Source organism: Thermoascus crustaceus, assembly GCF_041956765.1.
Source record: "Thermoascus crustaceus strain CBS 181.67 unplaced genomic scaffold VTN00scaffold_9, whole genome shotgun sequence".
NCBI lineage: Eukaryota > Fungi > Ascomycota > Eurotiomycetes > Eurotiales > Thermoascaceae > Thermoascus > Thermoascus crustaceus.
In genome coordinates, this window is record NW_027192535.1 from 222051 (window position 1) to 240900 (window position 18850).

General features: G+C 50.3%; 6 protein-coding genes across 6 annotated transcripts; 1 reads left to right on the forward strand and 5 right to left on the reverse strand.

Annotated features, from left to right (window-relative positions):
- Positions 1–1966: 1966 nt before the first annotated feature.
- VTN00DRAFT_10101 (uncharacterized protein) lies at positions 1967–3056 on the forward strand (the record flags this gene model as incomplete). Its single annotated transcript, XM_069426721.1, has 2 exons — positions 1967–2586; positions 2660–3056. 2 exons carry the CDS (start codon positions 1967–1969, stop codon positions 3054–3056), a joined length of 1017 nt encoding a protein of 338 aa, XP_069283863.1.
- A 1575-nt stretch (positions 3057–4631) lies between these two features.
- VTN00DRAFT_10102 (uncharacterized protein) lies at positions 4632–6595 on the reverse strand (the record flags this gene model as incomplete). The annotated part of the gene is made up of 6 exons (XM_069426722.1): positions 4632–4932; positions 4998–5134; positions 5208–6202; positions 6265–6389; positions 6446–6463; positions 6522–6595. The coding sequence occupies 6 exons, from the start codon at positions 6593–6595 to the stop codon at positions 4632–4634; spliced, it is 1650 nt and encodes a 549-aa protein (XP_069283864.1).
- Positions 6596–7199: 604 nt separating this feature from the next.
- Positions 7200–7981, reverse strand: VTN00DRAFT_10103 (uncharacterized protein; the record flags this gene model as incomplete). The annotated part of the gene is made up of 2 exons (XM_069426723.1): positions 7200–7428; positions 7854–7981. 2 exons carry the CDS (start codon positions 7979–7981, stop codon positions 7200–7202), a joined length of 357 nt encoding a protein of 118 aa, XP_069283865.1.
- A 1566-nt stretch (positions 7982–9547) lies between these two features.
- On the reverse strand, positions 9548–11740 carry VTN00DRAFT_10104 (uncharacterized protein; the record flags this gene model as incomplete). Its single annotated transcript, XM_069426724.1, has 13 exons — positions 9548–9732; positions 9793–9864; positions 9931–10007; positions 10070–10136; positions 10189–10265; positions 10323–10470; positions 10532–10739; positions 10814–10912; positions 10969–11099; positions 11177–11295; positions 11351–11431; positions 11486–11588; positions 11695–11740. 13 exons carry the CDS (start codon positions 11738–11740, stop codon positions 9548–9550), a joined length of 1413 nt encoding a protein of 470 aa, XP_069283866.1.
- A 1364-nt stretch (positions 11741–13104) lies between these two features.
- Positions 13105–14671, reverse strand: VTN00DRAFT_10105 (uncharacterized protein; the record flags this gene model as incomplete). The annotated part of the gene is made up of 4 exons (XM_069426725.1): positions 13105–14283; positions 14346–14369; positions 14436–14483; positions 14540–14671. 4 exons carry the CDS (start codon positions 14669–14671, stop codon positions 13105–13107), a joined length of 1383 nt encoding a protein of 460 aa, XP_069283867.1.
- Positions 14672–17444: 2773 nt separating this feature from the next.
- VTN00DRAFT_10106 (uncharacterized protein) lies at positions 17445–18474 on the reverse strand (the record flags this gene model as incomplete). The annotated part of the gene is made up of 3 exons (XM_069426726.1): positions 17445–17626; positions 17686–18126; positions 18183–18474. 3 exons carry the CDS (start codon positions 18472–18474, stop codon positions 17445–17447), a joined length of 915 nt encoding a protein of 304 aa, XP_069283868.1.
- Positions 18475–18850: the final 376 nt, after the last annotated feature.

An 18850-nucleotide genomic window follows, 5' to 3' on the forward strand; every position in this document is an offset into this window, starting at 1 on the left:
TAGGCAAATGGAAATCAGGTATAATTGTGCGAGGCATACCTCTTCTTTCTCCCTGACATGCTCTGATGTCTGGGACCCAAATATCTGCTTATCATCCATCTCGCCTTAGAATACCGAGAGACTCAATGACGGAGTCAATGGTGCTGGCGCCCAGAAATCACATAGATGGAAGAGTGTCGCATGCTGCAGAATTCGGCCCTCGATTTGGATCTGTGTGAGGAGATTTGCTCTGCGCCATCATCGTAATTGATGACTTCATCTCGACGCGTCGACTTCGAGGATGTAAACCGCCAGGTCCAAACACGGTCCATGGCTGGCGGACTCCCTAGTTGATTAAAAATGTTTCACTCATGCTGCATCCAAGGTCGGTTCTTTAATTCAGATGGTAGTCGCTCGATCCTGTTAGGTGCGCCATCCTGACAACACCAAGGTCCGCGTCCTGTGATGCCTTGTGATGCCTTATATTGAGAGCATGAGAACATCATTAGTAACCTGCTAGAAGGTATGGCATCGCAACGATGGTTTCGAAATCTGCCCTGAATCCTGTTGTACGTGTAGTTCAGTGGATAGCTTCGACAAAATAGATCATTTCGTGGGCATGGTAGGGGGCTAGGTTTCTATGTCCATATGTCAGCCTGAGCAGCAGCTTGCTCGGCATACCGTTGAAGAGGGCAGTGAAGGGCAGGATCATCTACCCGGGGCTGGAACAGCAGAAAGGCATCATCCACTCTTAGTGCTATATACGCTGTTACGGCAAGCAACTTTGATGAAATGGATAAGTGAGCTGGCAGATTTGACACAGGTCATCGTGGGGATCATGCAAGGCTAGACGGTCAGCTGCCGCGAGTCTCCTTTGCGATCACACATCTCTCTGCATAGGAGATATCAAATATTCGCAATCAACTCCCCAACCATTTCTGCAGGCATTGCCCGTTTGAGGTGTTTATTTCAGCTAACCGCGCGCTTGTCTGTGAGATGCAGTCGATCACATTGTGGAGAGGCCTCCAACCCAAATTAAGCTTAGAAGGCACAGCGCTCGAGATCCTCCATCGACATCGACATCGCTCACGGCAGACCACCAATCAATCTCTAAACAACAGGAATAATGGCAACGCTGACTCACTAATTGCGGAAAGACTTTGTCGTCCTGCGCATGAGTAGCACGGCTTCTGCTAGACTGGACCCCGCAGGCTAAATTACCGGCTTAAAAATGAATACGAGATCAGTGTCCATTTTTAGAGCAGGCCGCCAGGTGATGTTGATTTGCAGCTAACTTCTCTCCAGCTGGCTTCCGTCTTTACGGGCTCTCGAAGATGATGCGGCTCGTCTCTCTGCATTTAACCAGGTGGTTCTCTCTCTACAAAGACTTTCGACGTCAGGTATCACATTCGCGACCCTACTACTCCCTTGGCATCGGACGTCCAAGCGCAGCTCAGGTTTCGCTTTGCAGCACCTTGGCCCTTGCTCTGCTCAGAAAACCACACAGACTCCTTAGCTACCTGCCTAATCCAGCAGCGGCCGCATGGCAATCGGGCATTGGTCTTTGTGAACGAACTGAGCCTCATTCCTCGGATGCCAAGGCCGTACACTGAATTCCCGCCTCGTATTCAGTTGTATAGCGCGAGCACATCCAACGAAATCCACGAATGGATGGTATCCAAGTTGGCAGGTGGAAGTCAAATTGGTTTGTGTCCCATTTGTGCTTTTTAGACTGCGGCTCAGAGGGCTTTGCGCCTGTTTCGCGGGGTGGTTCTATTTAATGGCCTGTTCATTTCTCCTGCGCTGCAGTCCTCCTGGAGGGGGACGCAGGCCAGCGCAGCAGAACAGTTTTTACTATAAAAGCTCTTCGATTTCTCTCTCGTTGACAAAGTGCTCTGTCCATCTATAGCTCCTTTCGCTACTTGCACCTCGCTTTGGACATCGATTCTATACACCAGGGTTTGTCCCTGACTACCTATAGCTGGCCATGGCATCCTTACGGATACTCTCTCTCTTCCTTCTAGTCTGTTTCCTAGCGTTCGTCGGAGTCCAAGGCAAGCAAACGCTAGCCCTGGCACGGAGAGACTATCACCCAGATGGACCAGACCCAGACCCCTCACCAAAAAGATTCCAGAGCAACACTACCCGTGCCTCCAAATCCGGCAACACCCTGAACGTCCGAGACCTGTTCGGTCTGGAAGCTCGTCAGCTGTACGAGTGCAACCCGGGCTACAGCGAATGCGCCAACGACTCCGGCCGCTGCTGCCCCACGGGCGACCGGTGCTGCGGGAACGCCTACTGCGCCGAAATGGGCGATACATGCTGCCAGGGCGGGACCTGCCCCTCGGGGTGGAACTGCTGTGGCAGCGATGGCTGCTATCCGGATGGCGGGGAGTGCTGCTCCGATGGGTACTACTGCGATCCGGGGAGGAAGTGTCGGATTTTCCGCGGGGAGAAGAAGTGCTGTTTACCGTCGGGATGTGTGGGGGAGTACGATTCTGATGATAATGATTATCATGTTACGACAACTTCGTATACCTATACTATCACGTCGGAGCCGACAGCCACTGTTGGGGATTATACGTATTACTATACTACAATCACTTGGTGAGAACATCACCTCCTCCCCACCCCTTAAAAAAGATGTTGACAACATTGAACTGACGAAATGGAATGAAAGGTACTACTACATCTACTTCTACACCACGTTCCTTTACCCGGTCCCCTCAACAACCACCACAACCACATCTATAACCTCCACCCGCACCAGCACCTCCACCACCTGGTCCTACTACGCCACCGACAGCAGAGACGCATCCTCCTTCTTCGCGGACCGCAGTTCAACCTTCTCCTTCCCGACCCCGGCGTCCGCGACCTCTCTCGCCAGCCTCACATCGTCGTCAACATCAACATCAACCGCAACTTCGACTTCGCCGCCCGGCGTGAATTCGAATTTTAACGCGGGCGGACTGAGTGCAGCAGTCCCTGCGAGAGGGAGGAGCATGGGCAATAGTGGGATGTGGGTGCTCACTGCGGCGGTCATCTTGGTGCCGGGACTTTTTGGGATTCTGATTTAGAGGAAGTACCGATGTAGTTCTGGATTGAAATCCCTGGTATATAGTATAGTATAGTATGGAATATAGCATTCATAGGACTACCTGACATAGCATGACATATATAGTGTGGTATGGTATGGTACATGCGTACATGCTAAACTTAAATAATCCAAATTGAAGTACAGTACAGTACTGAGCACACAATGCATGTTTTTACCTCGGTATGTACATGTACCTAGGTAGTAACCTAGATAGTAGGTATCAGAGTATACAAAAAAGGGAAGTGATCTACAACACATATTTCTAGAAATCGATCGAAACGAAACGCAATCCGATGGATCTCGATCTCGATCCTACTTACTAAAGCTAGTCTAGCCTAATCTATGGCGTGGACTCTTCTCATGGCCGCCACGTGGTTGCATGCACTGTACCTAACCATACTATTAAAATTCCGAATTCCGAGTCTAGAATCTTCCGTCATGTATGATATCAGGTTTAGATACGTACCTACCACCTACTTGCCGTACAGTACAGTCAAACACAGGTGCCTAGACGGATACGGATCCACGATATGATCAACCCAGGCATAGGTAGGTAAGTACGGTTCGTACGTACTGTACACACCCTAAGTTCTGCATACAAGAACTCACTGGGGGGTGCGAGATACGATATCATTATCGATCTGTCTACCTAACTATCCACTAGTGCCTGTCTTATCGATTAGCAGATAGCTAGATATGACAAGGAAGTGTGGGGTGTGGGGGCGGAGAAGGGAGAGTGGGTTTTTTGTGGAGAATTGTTAGTACGTTAGTAGTAAGTACGTGTAGGCACGGGTCAAGGATGGTAGGTGAACATTCCAAGTGTGCTTCGCGATGGAGCTTCGATTCACGATGTCTCTCATCAGCAGACATCATCATCAAGACCGACTCTTCATATGTTAGATAGTTAGTTCAATTGCCGCTTGCAAAGAATTGCAAAGAATTCCCAAATTAAGTGAAATTGTGACGGGAGCAATCCTGAAACATCGCACTTGATCGTTGACACACAGATATAAGTACACAGTCCCCAATGCACATTGACTACTGACCCGATTTGAGAATCACAGATAGAGGCCCACAGGCCACTCGATAGAAGAAAAAGTGGAGAGAGAACCTCAGGATTCATTCATTTTTTCTGTAGAAGGGAACACTGAAGATGACCTGCAGTCTACCTATTTATGTAGTGGGGTATAATAACGCAAAATAATCAATCAACGGCTGCTTCAAACCAAACCCGACAGCCAGATGATGCTTCAGCAAACCCGGGCGAGCAAAGGATATAACAGAGTTGTAGCGCTGCAAGATCCCGCTGAGCTCTATGAAAGCGAGAAGAGTAGAAACAAAAATGTATAAAAACAAGGCCAATGAGGGAATAAACAAATCCAGAATGCAAAAAGCCGACCGACCAGGAGCTTTGGCTCGCAAGCTCATCTCCACCTCAAGGTACGTGCAAGGCGAACGAAGAAGAAAAAGATCAGGTGGAGACCGAACATTTCTTTACGCCAACCTCACCCAGAAGAAGTGACGAAAAGCATCCCTTTTTTATTATATTTCTCGATTAGGGCTCGTTGGGAACGCCGTCACCGTTCTCCAGGTGGTAGTCGGGGTTGGCATGCGCCTTGTTCGTCACGGCACCCTTCTCGTCCGAAACATAGCTGGCGCGGCGCAGGTGGTCCTCAGTCTCGGTGTAGTTGATGAGGAGCTCACCGTTCTTGCCGTAGCGGCGAGGCTCTTCCCTGGCGACACGCACGACGTCAAAGATCGACTTCGTCTTGTGGAAGATGGTGTCCATCTCCTCGAGAGAGCGGTAAGCAGTCTCGGGGTAGAAAAAGTACACGATGGGGAAGATGGCGGCATTGCTGTGATCGGCCGATGTCAGTCACTAGCCTCTTTGAGAATAGGATTCCACGCTAGGCAGACTTACATCGCGGCGAAGATAATGTAGGTCTTGTACTTGATCGAACTGAAAGCGACTGGGGTGATCATGACGACCATGAAATTAAACGCCCAGTTAGCCGATGTAGACAGAGCATTGGCTGGAGCACGGATACGCAGAGGGACCTAAGATTTTTTTTTTTCGGAGTTAGTAACTAGGTAGCTCCCCTGTAACGCGTTCATCACAGGTGGTACTTACGATCTCTGCAGGATACAGCCATGTCATGCCCAGCCAACCCCAGGCGAAGAAGGTGTTAAACACAAACAGGAAGACAGCAGCCGCGATACCAGGACCACTCTGACCTTCGAAACTTGTGGTGATAGCCAAGACGATCATGGAGATGGACATGCCAGCAGCACCGACGAGCATCAGAGGTCGGCGGCCTGCCTTCTCAATGATGAACACGGGCAGCCAGGAGGCAAGGAAATACTCAGTACCATTGCAGGCAGCAAGGATGCGAGATAGGAGACCGTCCAGGCCAATGCTGTTCTCGTAGATGGTAGCCGCATAGTAGGTGATAAGGTTGATACCAGAGATCTGCTGGAACATCTGGTTGACGTAGGCGAGAACGACACGGTGGAAGTGACGGTCCTCAGTCATCGTGAACAGATCCGCGTAGCCAGACTTCTTCATCTCCAGCACGGTGTCCTTGATGGCCGTGAATTCAGTGTGGATGAATGGATCATCAGCAGGAAGATCGAGAAGGGAACTCAAGACAGTCACAGCTTCCTCCTCCTTCCCCTTCATGATCAGCCAGCGAGGTGACTCAGGGAGCGGCAAGACGAAAGCCATGATGATAAGAGCGAACACGATCTGGAATGCGATGGGGAACCTCCACGCCACGCTTGATGGTTCTAGGAACGAGAAACCCAGGTCCAGCCAGTAACTGATGCAAATACCCCCAGTGATCAGAGCACCTTCGACCATGACGAGCTGACCCCGACGGTGGGACTTGGAACATTCCGACTGCCAGGTGGGCACGGTAGAGGTGTTCAAGCCGTTGCCAATGCCAGTGATGATACGGCCGACTATCAAGTGAGACAGCTCGAATGCAGTCGTTTGCAAGACAGCGCCGACGACCATGATCACAGAGCCAAGGAAGATGGTCTTTCGACGGCCGAGTATATCACCGATGAAAATACACATGATGGCACCGCAGAAGCAGCCCACGTTGTATGCGGCCACGGAGATACCTACATAGCATGGTCAGAGCAAGGAACGTGGAAAACTTCCACACAATTTCAAGTCAACGTGCCTTGAATAGTCGACCTATGATCCTTCTCGGCTTGACTAAGCCCCTCCAGTGCCTGCTTGGTCGTATCGATCTCTGGGAACGTCCTAACCCAAGAACCCAAGGTCAAGAGACCTCCCATGACACCCCTGCAGAGTAGTTAGCTACGTCTCCTCTCGTCATCTTCGATCTAACGGCGTCATACTGATCATAGCCGAAAAGCCTGCAAATCAGTTAGCTTAATCTGGACCCGAAGAACTAGAAATCTCCAATTGACATACAAAAAGTCGAGACCGGCAATGATACCAATCGCCAGATTGAGGCTTGTGCCTCGAAGCCCAAGGTATCGACCCATGACTACTCAATGGCTCGATGCCGCTCTGATCAATTGGGTGTTAAACAGAAGGGACACCAGCGTACTACACCAGGGAGTACGGCAAGGAATGAATGGGAGGATAATATTCTCTACAAACAGGATAAGATCTACTGGAGAGCTGGGGACCGGAGGGTCCTTAAAAGCTTCCGCGCAGCAACAACCCGAAGCTGAGCGAGCCCGCGAGGTATCGTGAACGCCTGAGCGTTAGCGTTTGGTTTCGGGCTGTGCGAGCCCAATCATCCATGATCCCGCCGTCAGGACCTCCGGATCTGGAGGGCTTCCCCAATGTCTCCCCGGACGGGACCCTGGCCCTTTCTCCACCATCGCGCCCAGTCAGTGTCGGCGGTTCCGCCATATCGGCACAAGTCGGCCAAAGAGATTCGCCAGGGGCCGTAACCGTCGTTGGTTAGGACAGGTTAGCCGTCTCAGCGAGTCAGGCATCTTGCCGGGGGAGGGAGGGAGTGCTGGGAAGAGTTGCGAGACGGCAGCACTCGCAGGCGTTGCACCCAGTTACCCACCCGTGCCGTCATCGTGCGTCGCGCTCCCCGAGCAGCAGCTTAACTTGATCAGGAGAAACCGAGCTTCATACTGGGAACAGTCGCCAATTCAGCTCTGTCTTGTGGCACAGTGGAGGAGAGCTGGAGGAATCAGATGACACGTGAGACAGCGGACCCAAGGCGCCTTCCATCTGCTCGCGTGGCGGGCTCATGTCGTCACAGAATCCGGAGGGATTCTGGGGAATCTTGGGACTCCAGAGGCTCTTCGCAGATGTTGCGGGAGGAGTCCTCAAACTGTTCTGTTGCAGTCGACGCCTTTCCAAGGTCAGCTAAGCCTGGGCAGCAGCCCAAGCTTCCTTGCCAAAACCGGACCAGCTCCGGAGATATCTCTTGAACCTAAACATAAGACGGCCGCGCTTCTTGTCGACATTCTTGGTAACTCCACGTTTTGCTTGGCATCAAGCCCGTGCTGTCCGAGGACACGACTCTGAATCGCATGGCAGTATCCCTTCCCGGTAACGATTCTCCATGTCCATTAAATTTCGCACCCAAGCAACCAACAGTACAGAGATCGTGCGGTGGAGAATTTCATCTGTCTCTTGGACTTGGCGACTACGGCGTACGGGATTTTTCGTCTGTCTTACCGATCAAGGGAAGCGTGAAAGAGGATCCCCACCTTGAACTCTGGTGAATTTGATTGCGCTTTTCGACGTCGGGCTGGGAACAGCGCACATCGTTACGTCGTAACCCGCGGGTTGAGGCTCTGATGGCTAGTGGCGGGGAGCATCCGAGAAACACGATCGCGGCGGTATCGTGCACCACCGTACTTCCGTACCTTAGCCGAGGGGCCAAATCCAGCGGGGGCCATCCTGGCCCTGCGGACTCTCTCCGGCCCTCTCCAGCTTCCTGGGATCCTGGGGAAAACCTGGAGTCCTGGACTATCCGCATGCGGTCTAAGGTACGCTATCTCCTCTAGGGTGCACGGAGTCCGGTGAACAGGCCTGTCGTAGCGGTGGCGTGAGAGAGAGGGACAGACAGGGAGGTTCAGGCAACCCATGAGGCGCTGTAACTCCGTAAGTTGAGCAAAATGAGCGGTTCATGGCGAACATCATCTTAGGACAAGCTGCTGTATAACGCGGACGCGGGCAGGACGAGGGGATCTTCGTCACGGAAGACGCTGAGTCGCTGACCGCCGCACACCACGCGGCCAAACCCAAGCCCGGAGCACGGAATTGCCTCTTGCGGAAACCCGAGCACTGCTGCCTGTCACACACAACTGCGCGCTGCGAGCAGCCATCCGACGCCATCCTGGTGCTCGAAAATAGCAAAATCACATTCCAGGCGCCTTCTAGAAGACGGCTCAGTGCTCGATACTCGCGTTCAGGCACATGCAATGCTGGATGCAGGGACATCGACGGACCTGTGATCGCGTCGAGGCTGCTGCTGCCACCGCAACCGATCCGGAAAAAGATTGTCGTGAGATTGTGCTTGGACCAGGTATACTCCGTATAGCTAACTTTGCCGAGAGATGGGCCATCCTACAGTCCGCGCGCTTGAGAAGACGCTCGTCATCGATCGCTTTTGTTTTCGCGTGGCTGTAACCCGTATGCCATTTCCGCGTCCCACCTGTAAGCTCCTTGCCAAGTGCAACCCTGTTGCGCCGCCCCGTATACCGCAGACGTCGAACACCTACAGCTGCAGCGGGTAAGTACTTGGTTTTCGACGGTGAGATTTGTCGGGATCTTATCCGGAGGAGATAACATAGGCCGGCGGCACTTTGGAGTCGGCAAAAAGATCTGATATATCCCATAATCGCGCATTTATTGCCGGTAATAGCACTGCCAGTCCTGTATACCCCTCGAAAGACGTACACGATTTATGTCCTTTGGACCAAAGTTAGCATTCCTTTGCCCGCAAGGGCCCGCGCTTAGCTTCCAGCAGACAGGTTATAGACAGGTGACACTTACACTGATCGGACCTATCAGCAAAATCTGAGCAAAATAACTCCCGGGGGGTTCAGGCAGATTCAACGTCAGCGCGCATATTGTATGTACATACGCAGTACTGAGAGTCTGAGACACTATATCAATGTTCCGCTCCTAATCTACGCAATAATATACGCTTCACCTGTCTATCCAAATCCAGAGACCTATGGAGATCATCAATTCGAAACTACCACTTCCCTAGAGCGGAAGGACATCTTTAATCTCGGTTTGTATTCGAGTCGTCAGAGTAGATACTTCCATTTATCGTTTCGGTGACATGTCCGCGCCCCGTGTTAAGGCCGACGCAACACCTAGAAACAGAGTTGGGTTTTAGCTTGTGAAAAGAAGATAGCGCACGGGCGGTAGGTCATAAGAGGCGCACAGATATGAAGAGAGCAGCGCTCTCCAGTTACCATGCACTCAGCATGACCAAGCATCGGTAGACCCTTTTACCAATCGCCGCCGCCGCCAGAATTCCAACCACCGGCAGCTGCTTCGCCATCACCATCGTCTCCCTCCTTGTCTCCAGCACCCCAGTCTCCGTCGGCACCCGCTCCCGACTCGGGTTCAGCTCCGCCAAAGCCATTGTTATCCGATTCGACGGGCTTAGGGCAACGTTTGAGAGTATGACCCACTGGTTGGTCGTTACTAATCATTGATGATCTTGGCAAGAAAGACACATGGATCGACTAACTCTCGCCGCAGTTGTTGCACTTCACCTTGGACCAATCCTTCTTTTTGGTGCAATCACGGCTGTAATGGCCGACTGTTGAAGCTTCCTGTTAGAGTCTAGACACCGAGCACGGGTCGTCTACCGAATCTCGGAACTTACCTTCGTCGCAGTTACGGCAAGTCACGGTGGAAACATCGCGAGGCTTGTCACAGTCTTTGGCAAGATGATCTTCGGACCTGTGTATGTAGATGTAAAGGCAGGTCCTTCCGTTTCTCTTTTCCCAGTTCTTAGTACTTACCCGCAGTTGCGGCAGGTCCTCGGGCCACCATCACCACGCTGAGGACAATCCTTTGCAAAGTGACCAACTAGCGATAATGTCAAGGTTAATTCTAGATACTCGGGCTGAGATGTATATACCTTCGTTGCATCGCTTGCACTCCACTCCTTCAGCAGAGCGGGGTTCAGTGCAGTCAGCAGCCTTGTGTTCAGGAGACCTTCTTGTCATCAGCGACCCATAATATTAACATCAAGCCAGCGATGCATAAGCCTACCCGCAGTTGCGGCAAGCGAACTTGTCATGACGTTTTTCTGTGCAATCGCGAGCGCGATGGCCGGTAGCATGGCAATTGACACATTTCACCTCAACGCGCTCGATAACCGCACGTTCTTGCTTGCAGCCTCTCGCGGTGTGGCCCATTTCTTCGACAATGATGGTCAATAATATGAACAATAGTTTTCAAGAAAGGTTCATTTTGCTCACCGCCACAGTTGGAGCATTTTGGGATCTGACGGTCGTGAGGAAAGCCAGCGTCCTCGAGACGCTCGAGGTTCTCTTCAGGAGATGGAGGCCAGCGGTCTTTGAGGCTCGCGCGCTGTGGCTTCGGGCTGAAGTAGAATCCGACCACATACTTGCAGTTAAGTTTGCCTTGGAGGTTGATCAGGCTAATGCAATCGCCGACATCTTTCTCCTATAGTTATTGAGTCTCAGTTGTCTGAACTAGGCGCTGGCGACTTGACAGGGGACGGGGAATGGGGACGATACCAGAGCAATGAGGTAGATCTTGAAGTTCTCCTCACGCATTTTCTTTTCGATGTCAACGAAAGTAGCCTGCGGAGCTGCCTTGGAATAGACCTTGAGTCCCTTTTGCATTGTCAGCTGGTGCCAAGAGGTTCAAGTCATGGCAGTGTAGGTCTCACTTCACGGAAGTCCTCGAGATCCTTCTCGTCGCTAGCTTTCTTGAGAATAGCCCACGCTTCTTCTGGAAGTTTGTCGGGGATGTCATTCAGGTCAAACCGGCGGTTCTCTTTGCAGTCCATGACCTTGTGACCTGTTTATCCAACAACTCAGTTAACATGTATCCTCCTATCTCAATACTCCGATGTTAATATATACCTTCCATCTTACAGTTCTTGCAGACATCCGCTGGCTTGTCCGGGCATTCAGCAGCAGGATGGCCCTCCTGGTTGCAGATACGGCACGGGCCTTTGAAAACACGGGGCTTGGTGCATTCGGCCTTCGTATGGCTGGGACTGCGTTTCAACATCGAGATAATAAACAGCAGCTCGATTATCCACTTACCCTTCCTCGCCGCAGTTGAAGCAAGCGCCGCCCTTGCGTGGCTCGGTGCATTCACGGGCGAAATGGCCGTCTTGTCCGCAGCTTTCACCATCGAGGTTAGAGACGATAAAACTCTCAAAAGTTCTCATGACTTACTTGCGGCATTTGTTAGGTGGATTATCGCCGTCAAGGACAGGCTGAGCCATAGGGTCCCAAGGCTCGACGCCGGACTTGTCTTTGACGTCGCCCTTCACCGCACCTACAGGTTGTCAGTTTATTCTATCAGACCGAACATGGCCATTCTCTGTGATAACGGATCATCTCAAGCAGAAGAGATAGAGGATAGACAACTGATGGTAACTTACCAGAACCATCATCCCAGTCAGCGCCGCCGGTACCCCATTCAGCCATCTTGATAGCTTGTTTCACAAGGCTATTGACAGTGTTGGTCGGCCTTCAAGATAGTTAGCTGGGATAAATCTTTAAAGGAAGAGACTAGTGATCTTCAACTCTGTGTTCTGTTCAAATAAGATGAAGACAAGAGACACAGTGAAGGGTGTTTGAGGTGTCATACAACTAACTTAGGGACCTGGATATGAAATTCTGTCAGTTGAGGACGCGTCTGTTAAGCGGGACGCGATACTGGCAGCGGAGAGAGGACTGACAACAAGCATCCGATGAAAGCAGTACTTGAGCGAAGAGCGCTTAGCAATACTTACCTGCTACCTGGAAGCTCTTGATAACCACGCAGTCACTCACTTCCTTGGAGATTGAAGAACAGGAAGTAGGAAGTGCGAAGGGCGGATGTGAAGAAGAAGAGGAGAAGGAGGAGGGGCGGTCGTGTAGGAAACAGAGGAAGTGTTGGGCAGGAGGATGGCAGTCTGCCAGGACGCGGGTTGCGTGATACACGACGGGAGCTCCCCAGGCAGGCTGAAAATTCTAACAGAATAATAAACAAAGAGGAAACAAAACTGGCCTTCTGGTTGTTACCTTGCCGTGCAGAAATTTGTGTCCGTGGAGATATTGCTCCCTAAGAGCTTCCCAACCCTCAGCACAGGAGATACTCTGGGGATCTTCCACAAGATCTAAAGCTACCAAGCAGTATCTATGATGATGTTGCTGCTGCAGGGCGGACTATTTGGAGTTTCCAGAACTTTGACTATTTTGATGGATCCAAAAGCTTTGTCTGGAAACAGGCGGGTTCCTGCAGCTCCGTGTGGATAATGTCTAGAACATGCGTTCGTTTGTAGAGTACTGAAGATGAAGAGCACCCCGAAAGGTAGGTACATGACATGCAAGAGCGTGCTCGTCAAAAGCATGGATGGCAACCTGCTACACTGTACAAGCTAAAACTTCTCTTCTTCTGAACCTATCTACGACTGGCACTGAGGGCCCATGCATTTGCAAGATTCTCTGAAGGATTATTGACTAGGTAGCTTCCATTCATAGCAGGTTTCAATTAACTACAAACAGACTTCTTTGCTTGCAAAACCAGACTTTCAGCACAAATCATGCTTCCATAACCTTCTCCAAAACCACCACGATCGGCCCCGGATGTCCCAGCTTCTAGAATGCCTCCCTCATAAGCTGATGCATTAGTACCTGGTGTGGCCCCAGAAGATTCCAATAGACGGCTGGCCTACGAGGCTGTAATACGCCAGCTTATAAAGGAGGTATTGACAACACGTAGGGCGAGAATAAAGCTAGTTGATAGCTGAAGTAAAGTCAAGAGGTACAAGAAGGGATTAGAGAGGAAAAAGAAGATATCAATGTATTCACGCCTTTCTCGATTTGCAAGATGATATCATCCAATCACTGGCCTGGCTCTGTCCACCCGACCGAATGCTGCTCATGTTTTCACCCACACCGCGGAAACAACGTTCGATTTCGTCCCACAATGCGGGCAACGGGCCGGCCTTCCAGATGTTCGGATGGATCGTGTTTTCAAGATGTGTTCGCATCTCGTCGCACTTCTCATGCAAGGTCAAGAAGAGAACATTCAGGTCACGGATGCTATTGCCAGCACCGGATGCTGCTTTCAACTCATCATCCTTTTTACTACATGTTTCACATCTCGAATCTCCTTCTTGTGCCTGCTGAATCGCGGTGGCATTTCGCTTCTGGAAATCCTCAAAATCTTTCTTCAGAGCCTCGTTGGCCTGCTTGACCTCATCTAGCTCGGAGGTTTGTTTCTCAATCATGCTGTTCTGCCTTTGAAGCCGATCCTGGAGATGGCCAAGCTGTTCTTTGTACTTCTCAGCCGCTTCCTCGGCGTCCTTGATCGCTTTCTGTTCAGAAGCCACTGCAGCATCCGCTCGAGCTTTCTCTGTTTTGTAGTTGGCGGCGTTTTTGGTGACGATGCTGGCATGCTTCATGAAAGATTCCCAGATCCCATCTTCGCAGCGCTTAAGATCGTCAACTGTGAGCAATGATTTTGATGACTGCTGCCCATCTAGGGATTGGGTCTTCATTTCTGTAGCGGGGCTTGGATTGGAGTTTGCTGTGGGAATAGCGACCGACACTGAACGGTCACCAGCAGCGCTACTAGAGACGTCTGTTGAAGAAGTATATGCACGAACTGGCACCTTCGACTGTCTTGGTCTATTGGGGCTAACGGTTTTGGTCTCGTTCGCGACGTCCCGGTTCTCTTGGACCGATCCTCTGCGAGTTCTCATCCCGGCCTCATTGATTTCAGTACCTAGGCTGGGACTAGCAAGATCTCTATTGTGATACAAGCTTACAGTGTTGAGAGTCTTCTGTCCCGAAGGTTGAATGTCTCTGACCTCCTCGTCGTCGGAATCTTCTGACTCTCCTGACTCCTCTGACCTCTCAGTACCGGTGGGGCTTTCGTCTTCAGCAACGGTTCTTCTTGTCCGCTTCGCTGGTGGAGGCTTGTAGTTCAGGTTGTGTTTGGTTGGCCGATTCAGCGTTGTCTGGGCTCTGGCAGCAGCGTCCTGTGATAATGTCAGTCACCGCTATCAGATATTTATTGGGTAAGCTGTAAGAGCAAGCGAACATTCTCCTTCTGTATCTTTAGGACCTTCCTAGGGGTTAGTGAGACTTCTTCAGAGCTTGGTGAGCTGAACGCGGATCAGACTCGACATACAGAGTAGGTTTGTTGTAGAGAGCGCATGCTCCGTTTTGGATAAAATCGCTTCGTGACAGGATTAGTTCAACGTGAAACCCCAGGGCTGTTGATGGACAACTAACCTCTTGAAACTCCTGCCAGGGAAGCTTGTACTGCTGCCGGAGTTCATAAAGGCGTTCTTTGCCTTCCGGCGTCCATGGATCCCCATAACCTGAATTCGCATCAGGGTTGTTGGCTGCTTTAAAATTGGGCATGTTGGCAGTTAGTTGGTCGGGAAAGCTCATCAGTTTCAACACGACAACCTTAGATGCCATCCGCTTGATCAGAGGATATCTTCTTGAGCTCAATGTCAGGAAAGAAGTGTGATTATGATAGAGTGAAAAATGATGTGGCTGCGGTGAATCTGGGAGTGCGAAGGTGTATACTACTACGGGGTGTGAATCAGGCAGCTATTGATGCACCCCCGGGCCTCTTCAGCACGATGCCAACTTCTAACTTCTACCCTTGAATGCCGCTGAGGCACATCGAACAACTCAGACCGTCACGTTCGGAATAAGGCACAGTAATGTTAGCTTAGATTACGTTGTAATAAACTTCATCTGTACAGTAATGAGGACATGAGGACGTACAGTAGGCGATCATATCTTTCAGCACCCCTCCCCTGCTACCTACTGTCTTGGCAGATTGCTGTTCTAAAACCACATGATCTTGAAGCCACTGGAGGGTACCTGGGCACTATGATAGGTCACAGGGCCTAAACAAAGCCAGACCAGATCAAATATAGCAAAAGCGGCAAGCTAAGTGGCTTGGACAGGGGGGAGGGGGTGCTGAAAGATATGGTCACCTACTGTAGGCCCACCGTCCAATTCACAAGCTGGCCGTACGAGACACAAGCTAAACCAACAAACCGAGACAGGCTGCAATCGTCTCCTTGAAGCCTACCTATCGAAGACCGTCCTCTGAATCCACCAGGTTGGTAATCCCGGGGTTGCAGGCTTCAGTCTATTAAAAAAAATTGTTAGTCTACGTTCGTGCGGACGAAAAGGGGTGTGCTGTGCGAAGTTGTTGATAAGACCAGGGAACCCTGTCTCAATACCCGGTGTAATCTTCTTTCAAGGATGGATGCATCAGTCCGAAGGTTGTCCAGTGTGCACTATCAACAACTCTGCATATTTAGTGTCATTTTTCCATGGCACAATTCCGTTCAGTAAGCAGGGAAGACTTCGGGCAAAACGGCCAACGTTTCAGCCATCAGGATCGCAAACCTTACCCACTGACACTGAAGAACATATTGCCATTGTTGGTGCCTTTACCTCATTAAAACCGACAGTACTGTGCTAAGAAAGGAGGGAAAGCTTTCCCCGCTGCGGCGCAGCATATTCCTCGTATTCGATTGGAAATGCAGATTCAATAAATTCCCTATTTTTCCCGTTGAAATTTCACCACTTATGCGGGTTTATGCATATATTACAACCGTGAAATCTTGCCTGGTCAGTGAGAATGGTCTGATCACACCCTGATGACTTGGACAACAGCAAAGTCATTTTTGCGTTCTTCCTCTTACTTAGGTACCTCATTTCGTCTCCCATTCCCTGCAGGCTGAGGGCAACTGCTAGAAATTTCATTACTTTCGCTATTCTCTTTTACATCGCTGGTTACCTAATCGGAAAATTTATTGTTTTGTTGTCTACAGTAGGTTACCATATCTTTCGTCACCCTCCCCTGCTACCTACTGTCCTGGCAGATTGCTATTCTATAACCACACGATTTGAAGCCATTAGACGGTACTCAGACACTATGAAAGGTCACAGATCCTAGGCGAAGCGAGCGCAGATCGCAATATAGCAAAAGCGGCAAGTTGGATGGCTTGGACAGGCGGGCGGGTGTGCCGAAAGATATGGTAACCTACTGTACGAAGAAATGGAGTTTCAGTGTACACTACTTACTGCAAGTTGGGGCAGTGCTATCCGCAGCATGCCACTACTGAACAGTAGTCGACTGTGGATTTTTAGCACTCCGTGATGGCGAATTTTGGTGAGAACAGATTCGCGCTAAAGCACAGAGGCTGATCTTTTGTGTTGAGGTTCTTGTTGTCTTTACGATGTTACGATGAGCATGGTATCGACCTGAAATTGCAATAAGTTATTCCATCTATCTACTCTTACACTTGTCAGGAATCTGCACTGTGACTAACAGCAAATGTTATTCAAAGATGCTGCTCGAGACATAAATGACTTGGAATGACAGACAGCTGAACCCTTTACATGTAGTTCAACAGATTGCTAATTGTAGCACTCAATCAAGAAATTCAGAGAATTGGAATGGTAGGGACCTCGATACCTAGGTAGACATATCTAAGCCACTGCGCTAAAAAGGTCACAAGACATCAGCAGGTCTTCAGGCTGCTACTGTCTCGCACCACCCTAAATTAGGGGAGCTTTAGTGTGCAGGCCTGTCCGCTCCTTGAGCAAGTCCCCACAAAAATATTAGAACTAATATAGAGACGATAATAACATCTTCGCGTCAGGCACAGCTGTCTCTACATCCCAGCATCTATTACGTTCACAGCCTACGCTGCCACTGTATCAAAAGGCGTGCTGTTGTAGCAGCCGTGAATTCGAGTTTAAAACGGCAAGCCGGAAAACTTGGAGTCCTTGACAATAATAAGAGGTGCAAAAAGGGAAGAGCATCAACCGCTACCACCTAATATGGCCTAGGGCTTACTATATAGCGGGCTGTCAGCCTAGCTCTATAACATGGTATCACTGCTGTGTCAGCGCTGAGCGCAAGCCTTGTAGCCAGCCGTATTGACAAGTTCCGGCTCTGTCCCAAGTAATTCTAATCTAACCACTGATCACCAGAGTATCCAGATAGCTTGCAACCGCGTTGCGGAGTATGCGGCGTAATCTTAAATTGATATTTACGTTTTTTCCTCAACAGAAGACCGATGTGATAGATTTAGAAAGTCCTGTGATTGACAGGGATCCCCTCTAGTTAAATGACACCCCCACCTACACTGATACGTCTTCACGGCGTCTGACTGAAATCGTAGCTATTTCCAAATCCGCGATTCAAATATCGCGACAAAGCTTCTTCTTTACTAACCCAATCCGCGGGCACCTCGAGCTGCGACTGTCCCTCAATGATCGGCCTGGTATCCTCTGCAAATTCCAATCTCATGGGGTTTCGGTACCACGGCGCGAAATGGACTGTAACTGATTTTCAGCATACAATTACCCCCAGATAATTCTGAATGTACAAAACCTACTCATCGCCAGCATGACTCTCGGATCCTGAGTATGATTGCCCTTCCCAGCGTGCCACAGTCGCAGATCCCGGATGACGATGGACCCCTTCTTCACGATAGGCTGACAAGGCGGCCTTACTGCCTTCCTCTCTTCGAGAAGTGAGGGCTTTATACGTCCGCTGGCTCGCTCGCCATGCATTCCCTCCTGGACATGCAGCCCAGAGTCCGTGTGAGTCCCTAGCCATAATTCTGTGGATCCATTCTCGGGTGTCATGGTGACCAAAGGCACATTGATAACGAGAGCAAATGGGTGCGACGGGTGTTCAAAATCGGCGTCTGTGTGGACCGGCTGCGACTGAGGAGGCGTTGGCGGTGTCGGGGGCATGGCGGTATTTCCAGAGCAGAAGGTCCATTTCGGACGGGGCCCCAGGAAGGTAGATGCGACTTGCGTAGCCAGGGGATCTTTAACGCTTCCATCAGTGATCCATATCGATACATCACAGGACACAAACACTCACTCATGAAGATACTCGTATGGAAATGCTCTGCCACGGGAGGAGGGTCCTGCTGGATATTTCCAGGGTTGTAGTTAAACGGACTGTCAGGTCTGTCTCTAAGCGCATATGCATCTTTTATCATGACCTTGTTCAGAGCATCCAGGGGTCCATGGTCGATCACATCTTCAAGGACAACCAACCCGTCTTTGTACAGGGTCCTTATGGCGATCTCGAGGTTCCGGGGAGAGAGCTTGGCCTGCTCAACCTCTTCCCGAGAAGGACGTACTGAGACAGGGAAATGGTCAGCTTGCATGATCTTTTGGAAGAAACGTCTCTTCTGTGGATAGAGGAACATGAAACGTCTTGGTATAAACTTGAGTATGATATCCTAGATGATGATAATCGAGAAAGGTACGGCGCTGGCGGCAGTCAACTTGCGATTCCTAGTAGTTCTTTTCAATGGGCAGGCGCCCGTGGTCTTTATATCTTCCAGGTACCGTACTTCAAGAAAATTAGTACAGCTCGAATTGAAATCTTTATTCTCCATTGTTCTGATGCTCCGTGTTCACTATTACCGAAACAAGCACTGTGAAGTGTAAGTCGCCAGCATGAAACAGATAGCGGGTGGAGCGAAAGCACATTAGTCTCGTCTTTCACCCGCAATTATGCACCCCTCGTCTTTCTTCTCT